This window comes from Lynx rufus, unplaced genomic scaffold, assembly GCF_022079265.1.
Source record: "Lynx rufus isolate CCGP_SWC_20201006 ecotype Redwood Valley unplaced genomic scaffold, mLynRuf1.p SCAF_6, whole genome shotgun sequence".
Classification (NCBI taxonomy): domain Eukaryota; kingdom Metazoa; phylum Chordata; class Mammalia; order Carnivora; family Felidae; genus Lynx; species Lynx rufus.
Genome location: NW_025814878.1, coordinates 108,218,926 through 108,238,377, shown reverse-complemented (window position 1 = coordinate 108,238,377; position 19,452 = coordinate 108,218,926). Strand labels below are relative to the sequence as shown.

Below are 19,452 nucleotides of genomic sequence, written 5' to 3'. Positions count from 1 at the left end.
ATATCCATTATATTACAAAAAAGATTCTGTTATCCAGTATTTGTTAATTATGATTGAGACCAGAAACATACAAAGTTTCAAAGAAAACAATTGAAAGGAACATCTGAAAGTAATTTCCCCCATTCTTTGTTGTTCTGCTACTCACGGCAAATCTTCCAAACTGGAGGCTTCATGTCTTGGATCCAACAGATCATAACCACATTCATTGTAGATTTCCAAATAGGAAATGCGCGTTGTATATATTGTGCTGCTGTCCTGATTGGAAAAGGGGAAGATGTTATTTAATGGCTATAAATAACGATTCAGCTCAGAGGAGGATGAACACATTTATCACTATAGTTTCCTCACAGCTTCTCTTCTTTACCCTCCTCACTTTGTATGGTTTCCATTTTCAGTTCGTGACACTTTCAAGTTGCCAGTAACCATATGCATGAAGCTTTTTTTTTTTAATAGCCAACACCCATGATTACAAGCAACTTTAGTCTGTTGTTTTTTTATTGGTTCCACGTTATACATAAAGAGTCAATATACACTTAAAATGAGCCAACTTGGTTGCAGAAATGTACAACACACCATTTTTTACTTTCCAGAACCCCCTCCAAAAAAAAAAAAAGGTTACTGTGAAAAAATAAACTTACATTCTGTGAATAGCCTATTCATAAAAGAAAACAGTATCATTACTTCTGTTTAAAACCTTCAGTAGCAAAAGAGTTTCCAGCTTTCATCATAATTCTTTTAAAAATTTTTCCAATATTCAAAATTTCTGGTGACATAGATAACAGACAATAGTAGATAATGTAAAATGAATCCCAGGGGACAGAAATAGTTTAGATCAATCAGGTAACGGTAAGAGTAGACATTCACAGCTCACTGCCTATAACTTCTCTCTTGGGTTAATCTTCCTGGCCCCCATGGCAATCAGGGATATTGAGCTATTCATTTGAGAGAGGTACTTTGTGGGGATTAATACTGAAATGCAATGACACAGGCATCAATGCAATTAGGATAAAAGTCCAGGCAACTGGTCCTGTCTCAGTTCTGCTAGCAGATAAAAAGGACCCACTCCCTCTGAGATAGAATAAGATGGAATTTTTTCAGGTCTCAAGAAAACTGAAATTTTTTTTTCAGTTTTCAAGACCAAATATCAATTGATAGCACTTTCTTCTTGTTTCTCCCAAAATACAGATGCTTGCATTTCAGCAAATAGAGTCCTACTTCTCATAACAGAATATATTTGTGTCTCATGGCAAGAAGGTCAGCAGATTGTCAGAGTCAATACTCACAAAGAGATTTTCCTTAGGATGACCTTCCTGACTGATTCTCACCCATATCCAAGACAATCCATTTGACAGATACTATTTAAAGGGAGAGACGACCAAGTCACAGAGATGGAAGAGAGAACAAAGGCCTGCATATCCAGGGCTGGAATCCTAGTCCTACTTGCTATAATACCCTACTGTGTCAGGCCTCAGTTTCCACACTGATTAGTGATGAAATTGAAGAATGAATTCCTAATGCGTTCTTCAGATTAAAATTAATATGATTCTCTGGTTCTAAAGGGGCTCAAACTCTCCAAATAAAAACACCAATATTTCATAAGAACAAAATAACACCTGAAAAACTAAGGCAATTCTCAGGCAGCACATGACCAGAGCAAAACTCTCAAGCTACACCTGAGATGTCATGTTTTGGTGGTCTGGGAAGGTGACAGCATGGACTGAGTCTCTACTAAATAAATTTATCCCCACCAAATGCTGAAGTCCTGCTGATGTAGGTGACTCTGTTTATCCTAACAAACACCCTGCTGATTAGATTAGTGTCCTAGTTTAGCAAAGGCATCATTCAACATCATTCTTTGGGTTATGGCACAGGTATCAGAGATCATATATTCTAGACAGATTCTGTGTGGTCTTTAGTCTAATCCAGTTTTCCCTCAAGTATCCTATGAAATACTTGTGAAAAAAGTGTTCCACAATGAACATATATGCTGTCCTCTCTAGAAGATTCTCAGAGCAAGATTCTCAGAGCAAGTTGAAGGCCATGGGGGATCATTTAGCAACCTCTCAGCAAGTTTAAGAGCAACATACTTCTAAACTTATCTGAACATAACTGAAATATCCCATATGTTATAGTTTGAGATTTTAGCATACAGTTCTGAGCTCATCTTAGCATCAGAAAAAGCTGGGTTTGAATACGGGATCTGCCATTTATAACTGAGTGATCCTGCACTATCGTCAGCTGTTTAATTATGAAATTGTGGATAACTCTTATCTTGTAGAACTGTTGTAACAGAGAAATAGGGTTCTGTATTTAAAATCTGACTAGAAATGTGTGTCCCTGTAGTAAGGACCAATAAGGTGTTGCTGTTGCTACTGTTATTATTATTGCTAATGTTATTGTTTTTACCATTATTTCTAAAAGCCCCCAAATAGAGAATTCAGCAAGAATATAAAAGGAAAGTAAAAGAAAGGCAAAACAACAGCCAATTTGTATGTTCCTCTGCAGTGGAGAAACTCTCTTCTTCCAGAAAGTAGAAGGAATCATAAGTCAGGAAAATGGCAAGACTACTCCCCTGAGATGATTTGGATAATGCCTTTGGCTCCTCCAGTTTCTGCATTTTCTGGACTTTTATTAGAATACACACTTAAAAGTCACTGAGCAATGTGGCAAGCTACCTTTCCTTATTATTCCTTTTTTAGTGTCTAGGATTGCCAGACTGTAATGTAACACACATGTTCCCTGCAGACAGCCTTTTCTCTTGCCCCAAAACAAGTCTGAACCTCACAGTACTCAAAAATAATGAGCTATGATTTCTAAAATAAATGGAATCAAGTGTCTTCCTTTAAAATTACTGCAAATGTGCTCCTATCACACTCACAGGCATTTTAGGAGCCAGTATGCACTTGCTCTCGGTTTATCTTGAAATAATTACTTTGCATAAGTCAAGTATGTCCTTTAAGAATTCTAGAGAACTCCATGTGGCCCTCTCAAGCAATCGACTGGGGGTATCTGCGTACCTGTCTGCATTTCTCAGCTATACAATGTGGACAAACTTAATGATGAACCTCAAGCTGTCTCTTACTAGTTTTGCAGCAGTTCAATTTGATTAGAACGAATATGTTGTGCCCATCATGGAGATCTGTCCTTTTACAAAGAGTTGTCCTGACTATAAATTGGTCCAAGGGGCTCTCTCCAGTCCAGGAAGTGATTTAGGATAATTCAAACTGAAATGTGGTTTAGAATAATGTCAATGACAAACAGACATGAAAACAATGAACTGGGCAGACGGTAGGTACTTGGAAGACATTTAGACTTTTAGAACTATATTTTGGTATTCACAGACAAAATTTTAAAAGGGACAAATATATTTTCCATTAGGAAAGGATTTATTTATTCTGTTTAACTTAATCAGGGAAATTGGCTTCATTTGTCCTAAGTTTCAAAGGATTCTTTGAAATTAATCAGGATCATTTGTCTCTCTCTCTCTCTCTCTCTCTCTCCCTCTCCCTCTCTCTCTCTCTCCATATATATATATATATATATAGATAGATAGATAGATAGATAGATAGATATAGATATTAATGGCTATAGTAACTGAGCTCATACATTGACCATGTACTATATGCCAGGACAATATCTTTATAGATAGAGTATGTTCAACCCTCAGAAGCAACTCCATAAGCCTGAGACATTAAGTGACCACCTCAAGGCCACATGCTGTAAGTAGTACATTTTCTCAGAACAAGGTTGGTCTGCACCAACTTCAATGAACTTTCCAAACATACTTCCACATTGAGCCACAGCAGCAAAAACTATTAGAAATTATGTTCCCAGTCTGCGAAATCTGGGAGCAAAACAAAACAGCTAATGTCAGAAATAAATGAGTAAATGAAAAGACAGGATCTGAATCCAACATACACACTATACTCAACTCTTTCTCTTCTACATTTTCTGGCATGCAGTGTTGGCATGTTTGAGCTAGTGAGAGATGAGCTGAACTAATGGGTAATTGCTACTTTATGGATGGAAATGAGAATTATGCATATCTCAGCGATTTCTTCTCATCTTTGCAACTCAAAATGCAAAAAGCATACAGTCAAGAAAATTTGGAATAGCTGTTACACTGACCTAGTTAGGACATTTGTTATACAGAATTAATACAACCAAGTAAGTGTAGGAGTGAGTAGGGATGCTGGAGATCCTCTAGTACAATTCAATTCTTACTTTCACAGAGGGAAAAACTGAAACCTAGAAAAGTTAAGGGAAAACTGAAATCCAAGTTCAGAGAAGTTCCTTAACTCATTATTGTTTAAATACAACCAACAAAATAAAGCCAGTCTGAGATACAGAGGCAGTGTATGTAGTGGTGAAAAGCACAGGGTTTGGCATCACAGAGACCTGGGATGGACCACCAGACCGGCTACTTATAAGGACCCAAGGAAAGATATTTAGACTCAGTTTTCCCAACTATAAAAGTGGGATAAAGATACCTGCCTTGTTAATTGTATTATATGTCGTATTCAATCTAATAAGGCAACAGGCACTTAGAGACACACATAAATGATGCATATAATATAAAGAACTCTTCATAATAATATTAATTGCAATAGCATATTTACTCTGGTAAACTCTTCTGGGCTTCTGTCACAATTGTGAAAAAGGTACAATCATATCATCTTACTCAGTGCTTTAGTAGCTGAAATAAAAATGTCTTGGTAAAAGGACATCCAGTTTCTTAATGGGGAATATAAGATGTTAGTTGGGAAAATGTGTTATCTGTTCTTTTAACCTCCATGGATGTATCAGAAGAACTCTCTTTCAGCCTTTGCTGAAACAGCATCCCTTTAATGAGAAGCACCTTAATTTCTACTTCTTCAGCAAAATCCCAAACCTTCCTTAAATATAAAGGCCAGAGTTATTACACAATAATACTTCCTCATTTAGATATAATATAATAAAATGTCACAATAAATTTTTTACCCACTGTAAATTTCTGCTGAATATATCAAACAGAAAATGAAGTTAAAGTTTCATACCTTTTGTAATTGCTCAAAAATGTACGACAGTGTCCTTGGGATAATGCCTCTGTCACTGTAGCGTTCTGCTCCACCCGTGATGGTGAATGTCTTACCACTGCCTGTTTGCCCATATGCAAAGATGGTACCATTGTAACCTGCCAAGACACTAAAGAAATGGCACACTTTTAATATCCAAATGGCTAACTGCACTTGTATCAAATGGCTTGTATTCTAATAGCAATCTTATTCAACACGATTTAAACGACATTTATAGAAATTTCTATATATGAGTATCTAGCTAAAATAACTGTTTTTTTAGGCAAGAGTATCAGACACCAATCCTTTTTTCTAAGAAAGGACCTATAACTCAAATGGAGTCCAGTCTTCTTAAATAGTTTCTTTTGTTAATCTGAATAAAATTTTTATTTAGAATACTTTTGTATTTACAGAAAAGTTGCAAAGGTAGTACAGAGTTAACACATACCCTACACCTAGTTTCCCCTATTGTTATTACATTAGTATTGTACATTTGCCACAGCTAAAGAATCAATACTGATGTATTATAAATTGTATTAAAATGCCTTTTGTTTTTATATAATGTCTTTTTATTTTTTTCCAGCTTTACTGAAATATAAATGACATATAACAAATGTAACTTTAAGGTGTAAAATGTGATTATGTGATACACAAATATACCGAGAAATGAGCTCCACAAAAAGGTTAGATAAGACATCCATCACCTCACATAATTATCATTTTTGTAGGTGGTGAGAACATATAAGATCTATACTCTTAACAACTTTCAAATATATAATATATGGTCACTGTGCTATACATTAACCTGTGGAACTTACACATCTAATAACAGGAAGTTTTTACCCTTTGATCAACATCTCCACATTTTCCCCTACCCACTAGCCTCTGGCATCCACCATTCCTTTCTTTATATCTGTGAGTTCAGTTTTTTAGATTTCACATGTGAAGGAGAACATACAATATTTGTCTTTCTCTGTCTTATTTCACTTAGCATTGTGCTCTCAAGGCCCATCTATGTTGTTGCAAACAGCAGAATTTTCTTCTTTCTATGGCTGAATAATATTCCATTGTACATATACCACATCTTCTGTATCCATTCATCCATCAGTAGACATTTAGGTTTTTCCATGCCTTGGCTATTGGGAACATGCTGCAATGAACATGGGAATGCAGATATCTCTGAGAGATTTCATTTCCTTTGACATATACACAGAAGTGGCACTACTGGATATGGTCCTTCTATCTTTAATTTTTTTTTAAGGAAACTCCATACCGTTTTCCATAGTGGCTGTACCAATTTACATCCTCACCACTAGTGCATAAGAATTTCCTTTTCTTCACATACTTGACGGCACTTGGTGTCTCTTGGCATTTAGATAATAGCCATTCTAACAGATATGAGGACGTATCTCATGCCTTTGGTTTGCATTTCCCAGAGGATTAGAAGTACTGAACACCCTTTTATGTATCTGTTTGGGCCATTTATATATCTTCTTTGGGGAAATTTCTATTCAAGTCCTCTGCCCATTTCTTGATTAGATTTGTGACTTAACATGTGATCTATCCAGGAGAATGTTTCACGTGTGCTTGAGTAGAGTCTGTAATCTGCTGCTGTTGGGTGAAATGTTACATATATGTCTGGTAGGTCCATTTGGCTTAAGGTATAGTTCACATCCAGCGTTTCCTTATTGATTTTCTGTCTGGATGATCTATCCATTGTTGAAAGTGGGGTATCAGATTCCACTATTATTGTATTGTTGTCTATTTCTCCCTTCAAATCTGTAAATATTTGCCTAATATGTTTAGGTGCTGTGATCTATGATGCATATATATTGTTATATCCTTGTGATAAATTGACCCTTTTATCATTATAAAATGGCCTTCTTTGTCTCATTATCGTTTTGGCTTAAAGTCTATTTTGTGTGATAGAAGTATAGCTACTCTTGCTTTCTTTTGGTTTCCATTTGCATAGGGTATCTTTTTCCATCCTTTCCCCTTAAGTCTCTGTGTGCCCTTAAAGCTGAAGTGAGTCTCCTGTAGGCAGCATATAGATGGGTCTTGTTTTTAATCCATTAGCCACTCTATGCCTTTTGATTGGAGAATTTAATCCATTTACATTAAAAAGAACTAAGGCAAAGTAAGGACTTAACTAATACCAACTTATTCATTGTTTCCTAGCTTTGTAGTTCCTTTGTTCCCTTCTTCCAATTTTATTCTTTTTTTTTTAATGTTTATTTATTTTTGAGAGAGAGAGACAGCACAAGCAGGTGGGGGAGGAACAGAGAGAGAGGGAGACATAGAACTTGAAGCAGGTTCCAGGCTCTGAGCTGACAGCACAGAGCCTGACGTGGGGCTCGAACTCATGGACCCTGAGATCATGACCTGAGCCAAAGACGGACACTTAGCCGGCTGAGCCATCCAGGCGCCCCTTTTATTGTCTTTCTTTGTGAAGTGATTTTCCCTGTGGTATACTTTGATTCCCTCCTCTTTATCTTTTGTGTATCTACTATTCATTTTTACTATTAGTCCCATTTTTTGTATCTTTGACGTCACAATTTACCTCTTTTCATATCATGTCTTCATTAACAAATTATTGTAGCTATAATTGTTAATACTTTTGTCCTTTAATCTTTATACTACATTAAGTAATTAGCATAACACCATACTATATAGTATTAGAGTATTATGAATTGCTTAGACTTGCCTTTACCAGTATGCTTTATATTTTCATATCTTTTACCCAGACAGCTATGCTGGGTAAAGTATTCTTTGTTGGCAGTTTCTTTTTTTTTCTTTTTCCAGAAATCTGAGTATACTGTCCCATTCTCTCCAGGCCTATAAGGTTTCTGCTGAGAAATCTGCTGATACCCTTATTATACAGGTATGTTTTTCTCTTGTTGCTTTTAAAATTCTCTCCTTGGGGCGCCTGGGTGGCGCAGTCGGTTAAGCGTCCGACTTCAGCCAGGTCACGATCTCGCGGTCCGTGAGTTCGAGCCCCGCGTCAGGCTCTGGGCTGATGGCTCAGAGCCTGGAGCCTGTTTCCGATTCTGTGTCTCCCTCTCTCTCTGCCCCTCCCCCGTTCATGCTCGGTCTCTCTCTGTCCCAAAAATAAACGTTGGAAAAAAAAAATAAAATAATAAAATAAAATTCTCTCCTTGTATTTGATTTTACCAATTTTATTTTAATGTGTCTTATAAAATATCATTTCAGTTTGAAATTATAGGGTCACCTATTAGCTGTATGAACATGGATGTCCAAACCTCTCCCCAGATTGAGAATTCTAATCCATCATTTCTTTAAACACGCTTTCTGCCCCTTTATCCCTCTCTTCTCCTGAGACTTTAATAATGTGAAATTGTTTCCTTTAATGGTATCCCATAATTCAGAAAGGTTCTCTTCACTCTTTGCATTTGTTCCTTTTGCTTCTCTGACTAGATAATATCAAATGATATGGTTTCTAGTTAACTAATTTTTTATTCTACTTGATTGAGTCTGCTTTGAAGCTTTCTATTGAATTGTCAATTCAATCACTGTATTTTTTAACTCTAGGATTGGCTTTGCTTGTTGTTTTTTTTTTAATGGTTTCTATTCCTTTGTTGAACTTCTCATTTTGTTCATGTATTTTTTTCCTAATTTCATTTAGTTGTGTTTTCTTGTAATTCACTGAATTTCCTTAAGAGGATTATTCTAAATTCTTTGTCAGATAGCTCATAGATCTCCATTTCTTCAGGGTCAGTTACTGTAGCTTTATTAGTTTCCTTTGGTGAGCTCATGCCTACATGGGTGGATATGGACACTGGGTCCACAGTGGCTGACCAGGTACTGGGGATCACTGGGGTAGGTCCAGCATCTGGATCCACAGGGGCCAATCCAGTGCGAGGATGGGCTGGGAGCCTGGTTTCATGGGAGCCAGCCTGGAGGCTGGGGTCCAGGGGCCAACCTGGCAGTAGGACCAGCCTGTAGTCTTAGGCCATGGGAGTTGGCTTACACCATAGGGCATGAGGGGCCAAGTTGGCCTGCAGTGACCAGTGTGATGCTGGGCAGGTCAGGAACCTGGGTCTGTGGAAGCCAGCCTCAAAGCTCAGGCTTCAGGGCTTGGGCTGGCATTGTGGGTTTGGTGGGAACCAACCAGATACTAGAATTATAGGAGCCACCTGAGGCCATGGAAGCTGGCCAAACAGGGATGGGTTGGGATCCCTGAATTTGCTAGAGTCTGCAGGGAGCCTGATGTCATGGGAGCTGCCTGGGGCTATGGAAGCTACCCAGCCCCAGGGTAATCAGGAGCTTGGTTTTATGGGAGCATGTTGGTAGCCTACTGTTGTAGGAGCTGCTTGGGGCTATAGGAACAGGAAGGTGCTAGGGTGGGCCGGGGGATTGGATTCTCATAGCCTGCCAAGAGTCCAGGACCAAGAAATCACCTGGTGTTATGGAAGTTACCTGGGACCATGGGAACTGCCTGGGGCCACTGGAGTCAGCTGATGGTGGGATAGGCCAGCACTGGTAACCACGATAAAGTCAGTTCCTCACGTCATTATCCTCCCAAGGGGAGGGTGTCTCTCTCAGCTGCTAGGATGCCCATGCTTGGGGGAGGAGTAATGAGGTAATGTCAATCTATCTTTTTCACCCTCTAATGCAGTAATGGCACTATCTTTCCTACCCTCCTCAATGTGTCTTCTTTTTCTTATCCCATCCCAATGCTGTAATTCCTCATCTGGAATCCTTAGCTTTTGTGAAGGTATTTTCAGGCTTGGTAGTTATTCAAATTGATGTTTCTGGGAGGGAACAGGTGCTAGAAATTTCTATACTACCATTCTGCTGAAGTTGCTCTCCTAATTAAGTACTTTCTTCATCTTTAGTATGCTGGGCTTGAATCAAATAATATGTTGAAGATAAAAGTTCTGAGGAAAGCATATGTATAATTTGGAAACTGCAAACCCGACACCTGGCACTTCATGTGGCAAATACAACACATGGTCACCTCCTAGAATACCAGGTACAGAATGTTTGCCACTACGTACCTTGTAGTGTAATTCCCTAATTTAATAGTCAGCACCAACTGTAAATCCTCTAAGAATTTCCCTCTTCAATTTTCTTGTAATGACTTTTTGGTAGAAGATACTAATCCATATGTGTTCTTTAGTCCTACAGAACAGCTTTTGATTTAATGGTGATCTTAAGAATCATGGGTCTTCCAGACTTTGAGTGATATTACAAAGCTGTAGTGATCAAGACAGTATGGTACTGGCACAAAAATAGGCACACAGATCAATGGGATAGAATAGAAAACCGAGAACTAACCCATACTTATATGGTCAATTAATCTACAATAGGGGGGAAAGAATATGCAATGGGGAAAAGACAGTATCTTCAACAAATGATGTTGGGAAAACTGGACAGTAACATGCAAAAGAATGAAACTAGGCCACTTTCTTATGGCATACACACACAAAAAACTCAAAATGGATCACCAAATGTGAGACCTGAAACCACAAAAATCCTTGAAGACAACACAGGCAGCAATTTCTCCAACATCAGCCATAGGAACATTTTTCTGGATATGTCTCCTGATGCAGGGCGATAAAAGCAAAAATAAACTATTAGGACTACATCAAAGTAAAAAGCATTTGCACAGTGAAGGAAACAATCAACAAAACTAAAAATCAACCAATGGAATGAGAGAAGATGGTTGCAAATGATACATTCAATAAAGGTTTAGTATCCAAAATATAGAAAGAACTGATACAATTCAACATCTAAAAAACAAATAATCTGATTGAAAAATGGGCAGAAGGCATGAACAGACATGTCTCCAAAAGAGACATACAGATGGCCAGCAGACACATGAAAAGATGCTCAACATCACTCATCATCAGGGAAATGCAGATCAAAACTACAATGAAATATCACTAACCATCTGTCAGAATGGTTAAAATCAATAACATAAGAAACAAGTATTGGCAAGGATGTGGTGAAAAAGGAGCACTTGTACACTGTTGGTGGGAATGCAAACTGATGTAGCCACTGTGGAAAATGGTATGGAGATTACTCAAAAAGTAAAAAATGAACTCCCCTATGATTCAGTAATTGTACTATTGGGTATTTACCCCCAAAACACAAAAACACTGATTCAAAGAGATACATGCACCCCTACGTTTATAACAGTATTTATAATAGCCAAATTATGGAAGCAGCACAAGTATCCAACAATAAAGAAATGGATAAAGAAGATGCGGCATATACATACAATGGAATTTTATTCAGCCATCAAAAAGAATGAAACTTTGCCATTTGCGACAACATGGATGAAGCCAAAGAGTATAAGGCCGAATAAAATAAGTCAGTCAGAGAGACAAATACCATATGATTCCACTTATGTGGAATTTAAGATACAAAACAAACAAGCAAAGGAAAAAGAAAGAGAGAAAGAAAAACCAAGAAACAAATTCTTTTTTTTTATTTTATAAATGTTGTTATTTATTTTTGAGAGATAGAGCACGAGCTGGGGAGGGACAGAGAGAGAGGGAGACACAGAATCTGAAGCAGGCTCCAGGTTCTGAGTGGTCAGCACAGAGCCCGATGCGGGGCTTGAACTCATGAACCGCGAGATCATGACCTGGGCCGAAGTCGGACACTCAACTGACTGAGCCACCTAGGCACCCCAGAAACAAATTCTTAACTACAGAGAACAAACTGATGGTTACCAGAGGGGAGGTAGGAGAGGGGATGGGTGAAAGAGACGATGAGGATTAAAAAGCACACTTATCATGATGAAAAAATACAATTTAAGAATGTTAAAAAGAAAAAAAAAAAACACTGGATCTTCTCAGCCACCAACTCTCTTCTGTCTCTCTCTACTCTTCTCCTCCCATCCCTTCTTGCCCCCTCCCCTCCCCTTCTCTCCTTTTCCTTCTCCCTATCTCTCTCCTCACCATATAGACTTTTCATAGTACACCTGACATGATTCAGACTTTCACAAATGGATCTTTCCTCTACACTGTACAGAATAGCAAACTATTATAGCATTACATTCTTTTTTGTTACAAGTAGCCCCTTCATCTCTGAGATGTTTTAATCCAACGAATTATGAAGTTGTCAGCTAATGGTACCCTCATTGTGAACAGATGTTTGATAGAAGGATCCTCTGAGAATCACCCCTCACTGTTCACACTGGTATTCCTGCTGTAATACTTCTGCTGAGATACTGCCCACAGTTCTATGCTTTCGCCATGCTTTCATGATTGTATGTTAAGTGATTTATCATCTCCATGCCCTCTCTAAACACACAGGTTTTGCTTAGAGCTTATTGTGAAGTAATCCGTTAAGTCCTGGGTGGGCACCTTATACAACTAATTAAGCTAAGAATAACATCTATAGCAACAATTCAACGCATCTTTTGCTATGTAGGTAGAAGGTGTTACCGGTACTTACAAACTTAAAGGACTTAGCACATTAAGTGAATGAAAATGGATTACTACTGTGTGGTTCAACTTTCCCTTTCTGAGACACTCAGTTAAGTTTTCTCCATGTGTCTTCACATGGAGTTAGAACTACAATGATGAATTTAGCTAGATGATAACAGAACCTTTCTGCTCAACATTTGTTGCCAATAATATAGCAATGTTCTATTAGCAATTATCATTTGATTCCATGATATCTCTTGACCACAAATGCTCTAGGTATATGAAGTTGATAACTTTAAGAATAAACCTTTAGAGTGCCTGGGTGGCTCAGTCGGTTAAGCGTCCGACTTCGGCTCAGGTCATGATCTCAAGGCTTGGGCTCTGTGCTGACAGTTCAGAGCCTGGAGCCTCTTCGGATGCCGTGTCTTTCTCTCTTTCTCTGCCTCTCCCCCACTCACACTCTGTCTCTGTCTCTCAAAAATAAATAAACATTAAAAAAAAAAAAAGTATGTCAGTTCCACCCATACATACTCTATGGCTATTTATTTATTACATAGTCACAATGAAAAATTAAATGGGAAACATTTATCTCCAGTTCTTTTCTGTAGAGCATTCTCATGCCAATTCCATCTTGTGCCTCCTCTCCATTGAACACTGGGCAATTTCATATGCTTGTAGTCTCATCCATCCTAAGAGAAAGTACTAACGAAAAATAAAGAGAAATGGTGGAGTCAGGACCTCTGAGAATCCACTTCTCCACAATAATAATGAGAACAGGGACAAAAATTGTCAAAATCAAGTTTTTCAAAATCCTGGAAGTCCTCCAAAGGCTCACAACAATCCAAGGGGTGTTTACTCAAGTAAAATGGCTGAATCTCAGTAAGAACAGTGAGCTTTGTGACATGTTAACTTGACCATTCCCACCTCCCTCTCCCCGGTCCCATAACGGCCTTGAAAAATAACAGACTTGCAACCACAAAACCGAAAAACAGAAGCACGGCAACCACTGGAAGAGGTAGGATAGGTTGGGAGCAACCCAAAAAGTCCACAGAATTGTACTTCTCTGACAGCTCCCTGGAAAAGCCCCACTCACAGTACTTGGCTTTGGTGACCTGACTTGGTTTATTCAGTGAAAAGAAGCCATATCCCCATGGTGTTTGTTGAAAACAGATCAGTTGCAAGTGTTCACCATCACAGTTGCCCTAGGCTGCATGCGGTACCAGGAAGGCCAGCAAGAGGGTGAACAAAAACTTGAAATAAAAACCTGCAGAAAAGGAGATCTATAAGAGGGGTTGAAAAGTTATGACATATTTTGAGGACTCTAGAAGACCACATACATATACAGGACTATGTGCATACCCAAGAGAGATGAGAGAAGGTCCTTATATCTCACCTCTGGCTCACCTTGTAGGCCTAAACAAGCAGGAAGTGAAAGCTGAGACAAAATTATAAATTTATGGAGCACTGAGATCAACACGTACCAAGAGCCCCTGGTTCAAGGCATATTTAAAAAAATCTCTCTGTCCAGTCACTACCTGACCACTGAGCTTACTGAACAGAGATTTCAGAAGCCTCATACAACAAACCATATAAGCTTTGTAGAATGAGTCCCTAAAACTTACTAAACAAACAAGCAGCTGCACCAATGGTAACAAACAACAAACCTTGGGGAAGGTTGGAATCTGATTTTCAGAGCTGTCATATTATATTACTCAAAATGTACTACAACAATAACAACAACAACAACAAAAATTATGAGATGCACAAACAGCAAAGTATTTCCTAGGCACAGGAAATTAAAAAATTAATAGAAACAGCTCTTGAGGAAGCCTAGATTTTGACTTCTAGATAAAGAGTTTAAGTTAGGTATTATAAATAGGTTTGAAGAACAAATGTAAAACATGTTTAAAGGATTAAAGGGAAGTACGAAGATGATGTTTCACAGAAAAGAAATATGAATAAAAAGACAAAAATTATTTAAAAAAAAAAAGAATAAAACAGAAATTCCGGAGTTGAAAGGTAAGATAATGGAGAAACAATTCACTACAATAGCCAATTTGAGTTGGTAGAAGAAAGTAAATTTCAAGACAGATCAACTAAGATTATCCTGTCTGTACAACAGAAATTATAAAGAAAGAAGAAAAATGAACAGAGAACTCAGAGATCAACATGTGTATAAAGTCCCAGATGGTAAAGGGAGAGAATGTTTAAAAAAATAATGACCAAAAACTTCCCCAATTTGATGAAAAACATTAATCTACATATCCAAGAAACTTGATAAGCTCAAAGTTATCCAAATCTAAACACATGATAATCAAACTGTCTAAAGACAAAGAAATCATGGAAGTAGCAAGAAATAAGTGACTGATCACACACAAGGAATCTTCTACAAGATCAACAATGGATTTCTCATGAGGAATCGTGGAGGCCAGAAGATAATGTAATAACATATTCAAAATGCTTGAAGACTAGTTGGGAGATCTTGCTTTGCAAAAATTAACAAGGCTCCCAAAATTTATATTTTAATTTTGTTTTCAGTGTTTATTGTTACTGTGCAGAAACATAATAGATTTTTCTATGTTGATTTTGAACCCTGAAACTTTTGCTGAACTTGTTTATTACCTCTTGTCATCTAACAGTGGATTGCCTCGGATTTGTATACACAAAATCATGTCATCCGTAAATAAGCATACTTTTACTTCTTCCTTTCTAATCTAGATGTCTTTTTAATGCACTGGCTAGTGACAAATTCTCTCAGCTTTTGTTTACCCAGGAATGTCCATTTCTCCTTCACTTTTGAAGAATGACTTTTTACAGAATCAGAAGACTCTATTTGCAAGTGGCATGGTCTTGTACATATACAGAAATTCCCAGGAATCTATTACAGAACTATTAAAAACAATAAACAAGTTCAGCAAGGTTGTAGGGTATAAGACTTAATGTGAAATAGCAGGACTCTCCCCTCTGATCAATAGGTTCCTGAAAAGTCCCTCAAAATTAGAACTGGCTTCTTTGCAAAAATCAACCAATTTCTCCAGAAATTTATATGGAAATTCAAGGGACCAAGAATAGACAAAACATCCTAAAAAATAACAAAGGTAGAGGACTCACGCTTCTTAATTCAAAACCTACTACAGTAACAGTAACCAAGACAGTGGGATACTGGCATAAGGATAAACATACGCATGAATGGAATAGAATTGTGAGTCTAGAAATAGACCCTTATGTTTACAATCAGTTGATTTTTGACAAGGCTGGCTACTGACAAATACATATACACCACACACACACACACACACACACACACACACACACACACAACTAGAATATTACTCAGACATTAAAAAGGAATGAGATCTTGCCATTTGCAACATGGATGGACATAGTGGGTACTACACTAAGTGAAGTAAGTCAGACAGCACAAGATAAATACCGTAAGATTTCACTTATAAGCAGAATCTCAAAACAAAAGAAATGAACAAACAGACAAAAAAACCAGACTCTTAAATACAGGTAACAAACTGATGGTTTCTAGAGGGGAGATGCTATGGAATGGGGCAAAAGAGATTAAGGGGATTGATTGAGAGGTACAAACTACGAGTCATAAAATAAATAAGTCATAGAGATGAAAAGCACAGCAAAGGAAACGTAGTCAATAATACTGTAATAATGTTGTATGGTGACAAATGGTGGCTACACTTGTGGCGAGCACTGAGTAATGTGTAGAACTGACAAATCAATGTGTTGTATACTAATATACAACTTTGAAACTACTAGAACTTTGTATGCTGATTATACTGCAATAAAGTTTTAAGTTAAAAAGAATACATCAGAAATTCTGAGAGTAAAAAGTAGGCAAAGGATTTGAATAGACATATCTCTAAAGACAGTATATAGATGGCCAATAGCACATGAAAAGATACTCAACATCATTAGTCACTAGGGAAATGTAAGTCGAAACCACAATGGGATACTCATTTTATACTCACTCTAGGATACCTTAAAAAAAAAAAAAAGACAACTACATGTGCTGCTGAGGATCTGAAAAAATTGGAAACCTCATACATCACTGGTGAGAATATAAATGGTGCAGCTGCTTAAAAACAGTTTTGCAGCTCCTCAAAATGTAAACACAGAGTTACCAGAAGACCCAGAGCTCCTAGGTACATGCCCAGTAGAATGGAAAAGGTGTCCACACAAAAACTTGTAACGAATGCTCATAGTAGCATCATTCGTTATGGCCAAGAAGTGAAAACAACCCAAATGTTCATCAGCTGATGAGTGGATAAACAAAATGGGTCATATCCATACCATAGGATACTATTTGGCAATGAAAAAAGAATAAAGTGCTGATATATGCTACAGTGTCTGATCAATCTTCACAGCATGTTACGTGAAATAAGCCAGTCACAAAAGGTCATATACTGTGTGATTCCATTTATATGAAATGTCTAGTAAAAGCAAATCCACAGAAATGGAAAATCAATTAGTGGTTGCCAGAGGTCGGGATACGGGCAAAGTAGAGGAATGAATGCTAATGGGTATGGTATAGGGCTTCTTTCGGGGTGATGAAAATGTTCTAAAATTAGATCATGATCACTGATAGTTGCACACTTGTACTAAAAACTACTAAATGTACACTTTAAAGTGAACTCTTTGATATGTGAATAATCTCTCAACAAAATGTGGTAACAATAACATAATAAAGAATCTATTCCAAATCGGTACAATTAGATGTGTTTCAACACCTTAGCAGTAGCATTTGTAAAAGATGGAATAGTAATTAATAAAAGAAATGAAAAGCTAATGATACATTTCACCACTGAAAAATGGGATGGACATTTTTGGTGAGCAATATTTCTCAACTTCCTAAAATCAACAGTGCAGGCGACTGCCTAATACATCCCAAGCTAGAGGCAGTTCTGATATGTAAATAAATCAATGTTTTATAAACCAGTGTTTGATGATCAGATGAAATCTCCAGAGTAGACATCCTCTCCTTCCTTTTGCAAAATGCATTTTCCCTAGAAATTTAAATTACAAAGCTGAGATACTTTGTCATTTCTTATCTCTTAATATTTGCATGAATAAAACAAAAATAAAAGCTTCTACCCTCTTGGAAATTATAAATTGAAGTCTTACTCCACAAACATCACACGTGCATGTCAGAAAAAATACAAACCATTTAAGTTGAGTTTTTCACTTTTATTACTCTTTGTTTGTTTAACTAGACTCCAAGTAAAGGAAAGCTGTCTAAAAGTATCTGCAATAAAGTGAGACCTCATTTTGTTTACCCAGATGAGAAGGCTTTAAGAATCTCCATATACAGTGTCTAAATCAAAGTAACCAGCAAAAAATTATTATTGTGATGATAATTTAGTTCACTGAAAAACAAACATGATATTTTAGTCTCTCAAATCTGAAGACAGCATTGCTGAAAACAGCAAAGCAATGGGATCATGGATTTTATAACTGGTATCATGGGAGGCCTTCTAACTACTTTTTGTCCAACAGAAGATTCCCTTCTAAGGTATTTCTGAAAACCAGATATATGAGCTCTGCTTAAATTTTTTTTTTCAATGTTTATTTATTTTTGGGACAGAGAGAGACAGAGCATGAACGGGGGAGGGGCAGAGAGAGAGGGAGACACAGAATCGGAAACAGGCTCCAGGCTCTGAGCCATCAGCCCAGAGCCCGACGCGGGGCTCGAACTCACAGACCGCGAGATCGTGACCTGGCTGAAGTCGGACGCTTAACCGACTGCGCCACCCAGGCGCCCCTTGAGCTCTGCTTAAAGAGCTGTTAGATTCAGGAGCAGGATAGAATTGGAGAATCCAGGTGGATTCATTTTTCAGGGAAGAGGAAGAGGTGAGGTGGTACTTTAAAAGATAATGCAGTTTAGCCCTAGAAATACTAAGAATCCCAGAAAAAAAATACATATCTATATTTTTAAAAGCCACTTATTGGAACAAATTTATTCACTCAGAAAATGCAAATAAATCAAACAACATGAAGAACAGAATTTTTTAAGCTAATAGAAATTATACTATATTTATATTCACCTTGACTAAAAATCTTTGCTCAATGTCAACGAGACTCACCAGGAATAGAATTATCAAAATCAAGGCCTCTATTTTATTTTATTATTATTTTTAATGTTTATTTATTTATTTTCAGAGAGACAGAGCACGAGCAGGGGAGGGACAGAAAAGGAGAGAGAGGGAAAGAAAGAGAGAGAGAGAGGGAGACAGAGAGAGAGAGAGAGAGAGAGAGAGAGAGAGAGAGAGAGAGAATCCCAAGCAGGCTCTGAGCTGCCAGTGCAGGGCCTGATGCAGGTCTCGAACTCATGGACTGTGAGATCATGACCTGAGCCCAAATCAAGAGCTGGAGGCTTAACCAACTAGCCACCCAGGTGCCCCAAGCCCTCTATTTTAAATATATAATTACCCTATTACTCCATCTTGCCTTTCAGACAGTTCTAAAAGCCCAAGTAGCTGAAATTCACTTAGTTTGATTTCTTTTTGATCCTCAGAACAGTTCATTGCTCTCCTCTGCTGCTCAATTCCTAGAATAAAATCCCTCTTACACAGCCTCAGCAGTTCTTTGGTGTAGCCCAGTATCTTTCATAGAGAATATGGAAAGGAAACTCTTAATTATTTCACTTTCAGAATATCTCGGAGTACATAATTCACCAGCCTAAATTTTTAAGAGGAATTCGAACCCAAAACAATAGCAACTCATCATTAACACAATTACTACAACTCAGTTTTGCCAAATATAAAAATAATCTTCCCACCCGTTCAGCCAAATGAGCATGCAACTTGGAAAATTTCCAGCAAATTTTAGTCATGGGGCATTCCCTTTGCTATAAAGGAGAGGGAGGGAGAAAAGAAGTATGGGTGGGAGGAGGGGAACCTACCCTTCTGGGGAGGTAGAGAGGGCAGCAGACTTGGAGAGCTAGAGTCTTATGTCCAGCAAGCTTTCTTAGTCCTTCTTCT

General features: G+C 37.7%; 1 protein-coding gene across 1 annotated transcript in view; it reads right to left on the bottom strand.

Moving 5' to 3' along the window:
- Nucleotides 1-19,452, bottom strand: part of KIF6 (kinesin family member 6) — a 380,232-nt gene that overhangs the window by 295,056 nt on the left and 65,724 nt on the right. Inside the window, exons 4-5 of the mRNA XM_047103038.1 lie at nt 5,037-5,184; nt 146-255 (exon numbers count right to left, since the gene is read on the bottom strand). Of these exons, the coding sequence (XP_046958994.1) occupies nt 146-255; nt 5,037-5,184 (258 nt within the window). The remainder of the gene's footprint in view (nt 1-145; nt 256-5,036; nt 5,185-19,452) is intronic.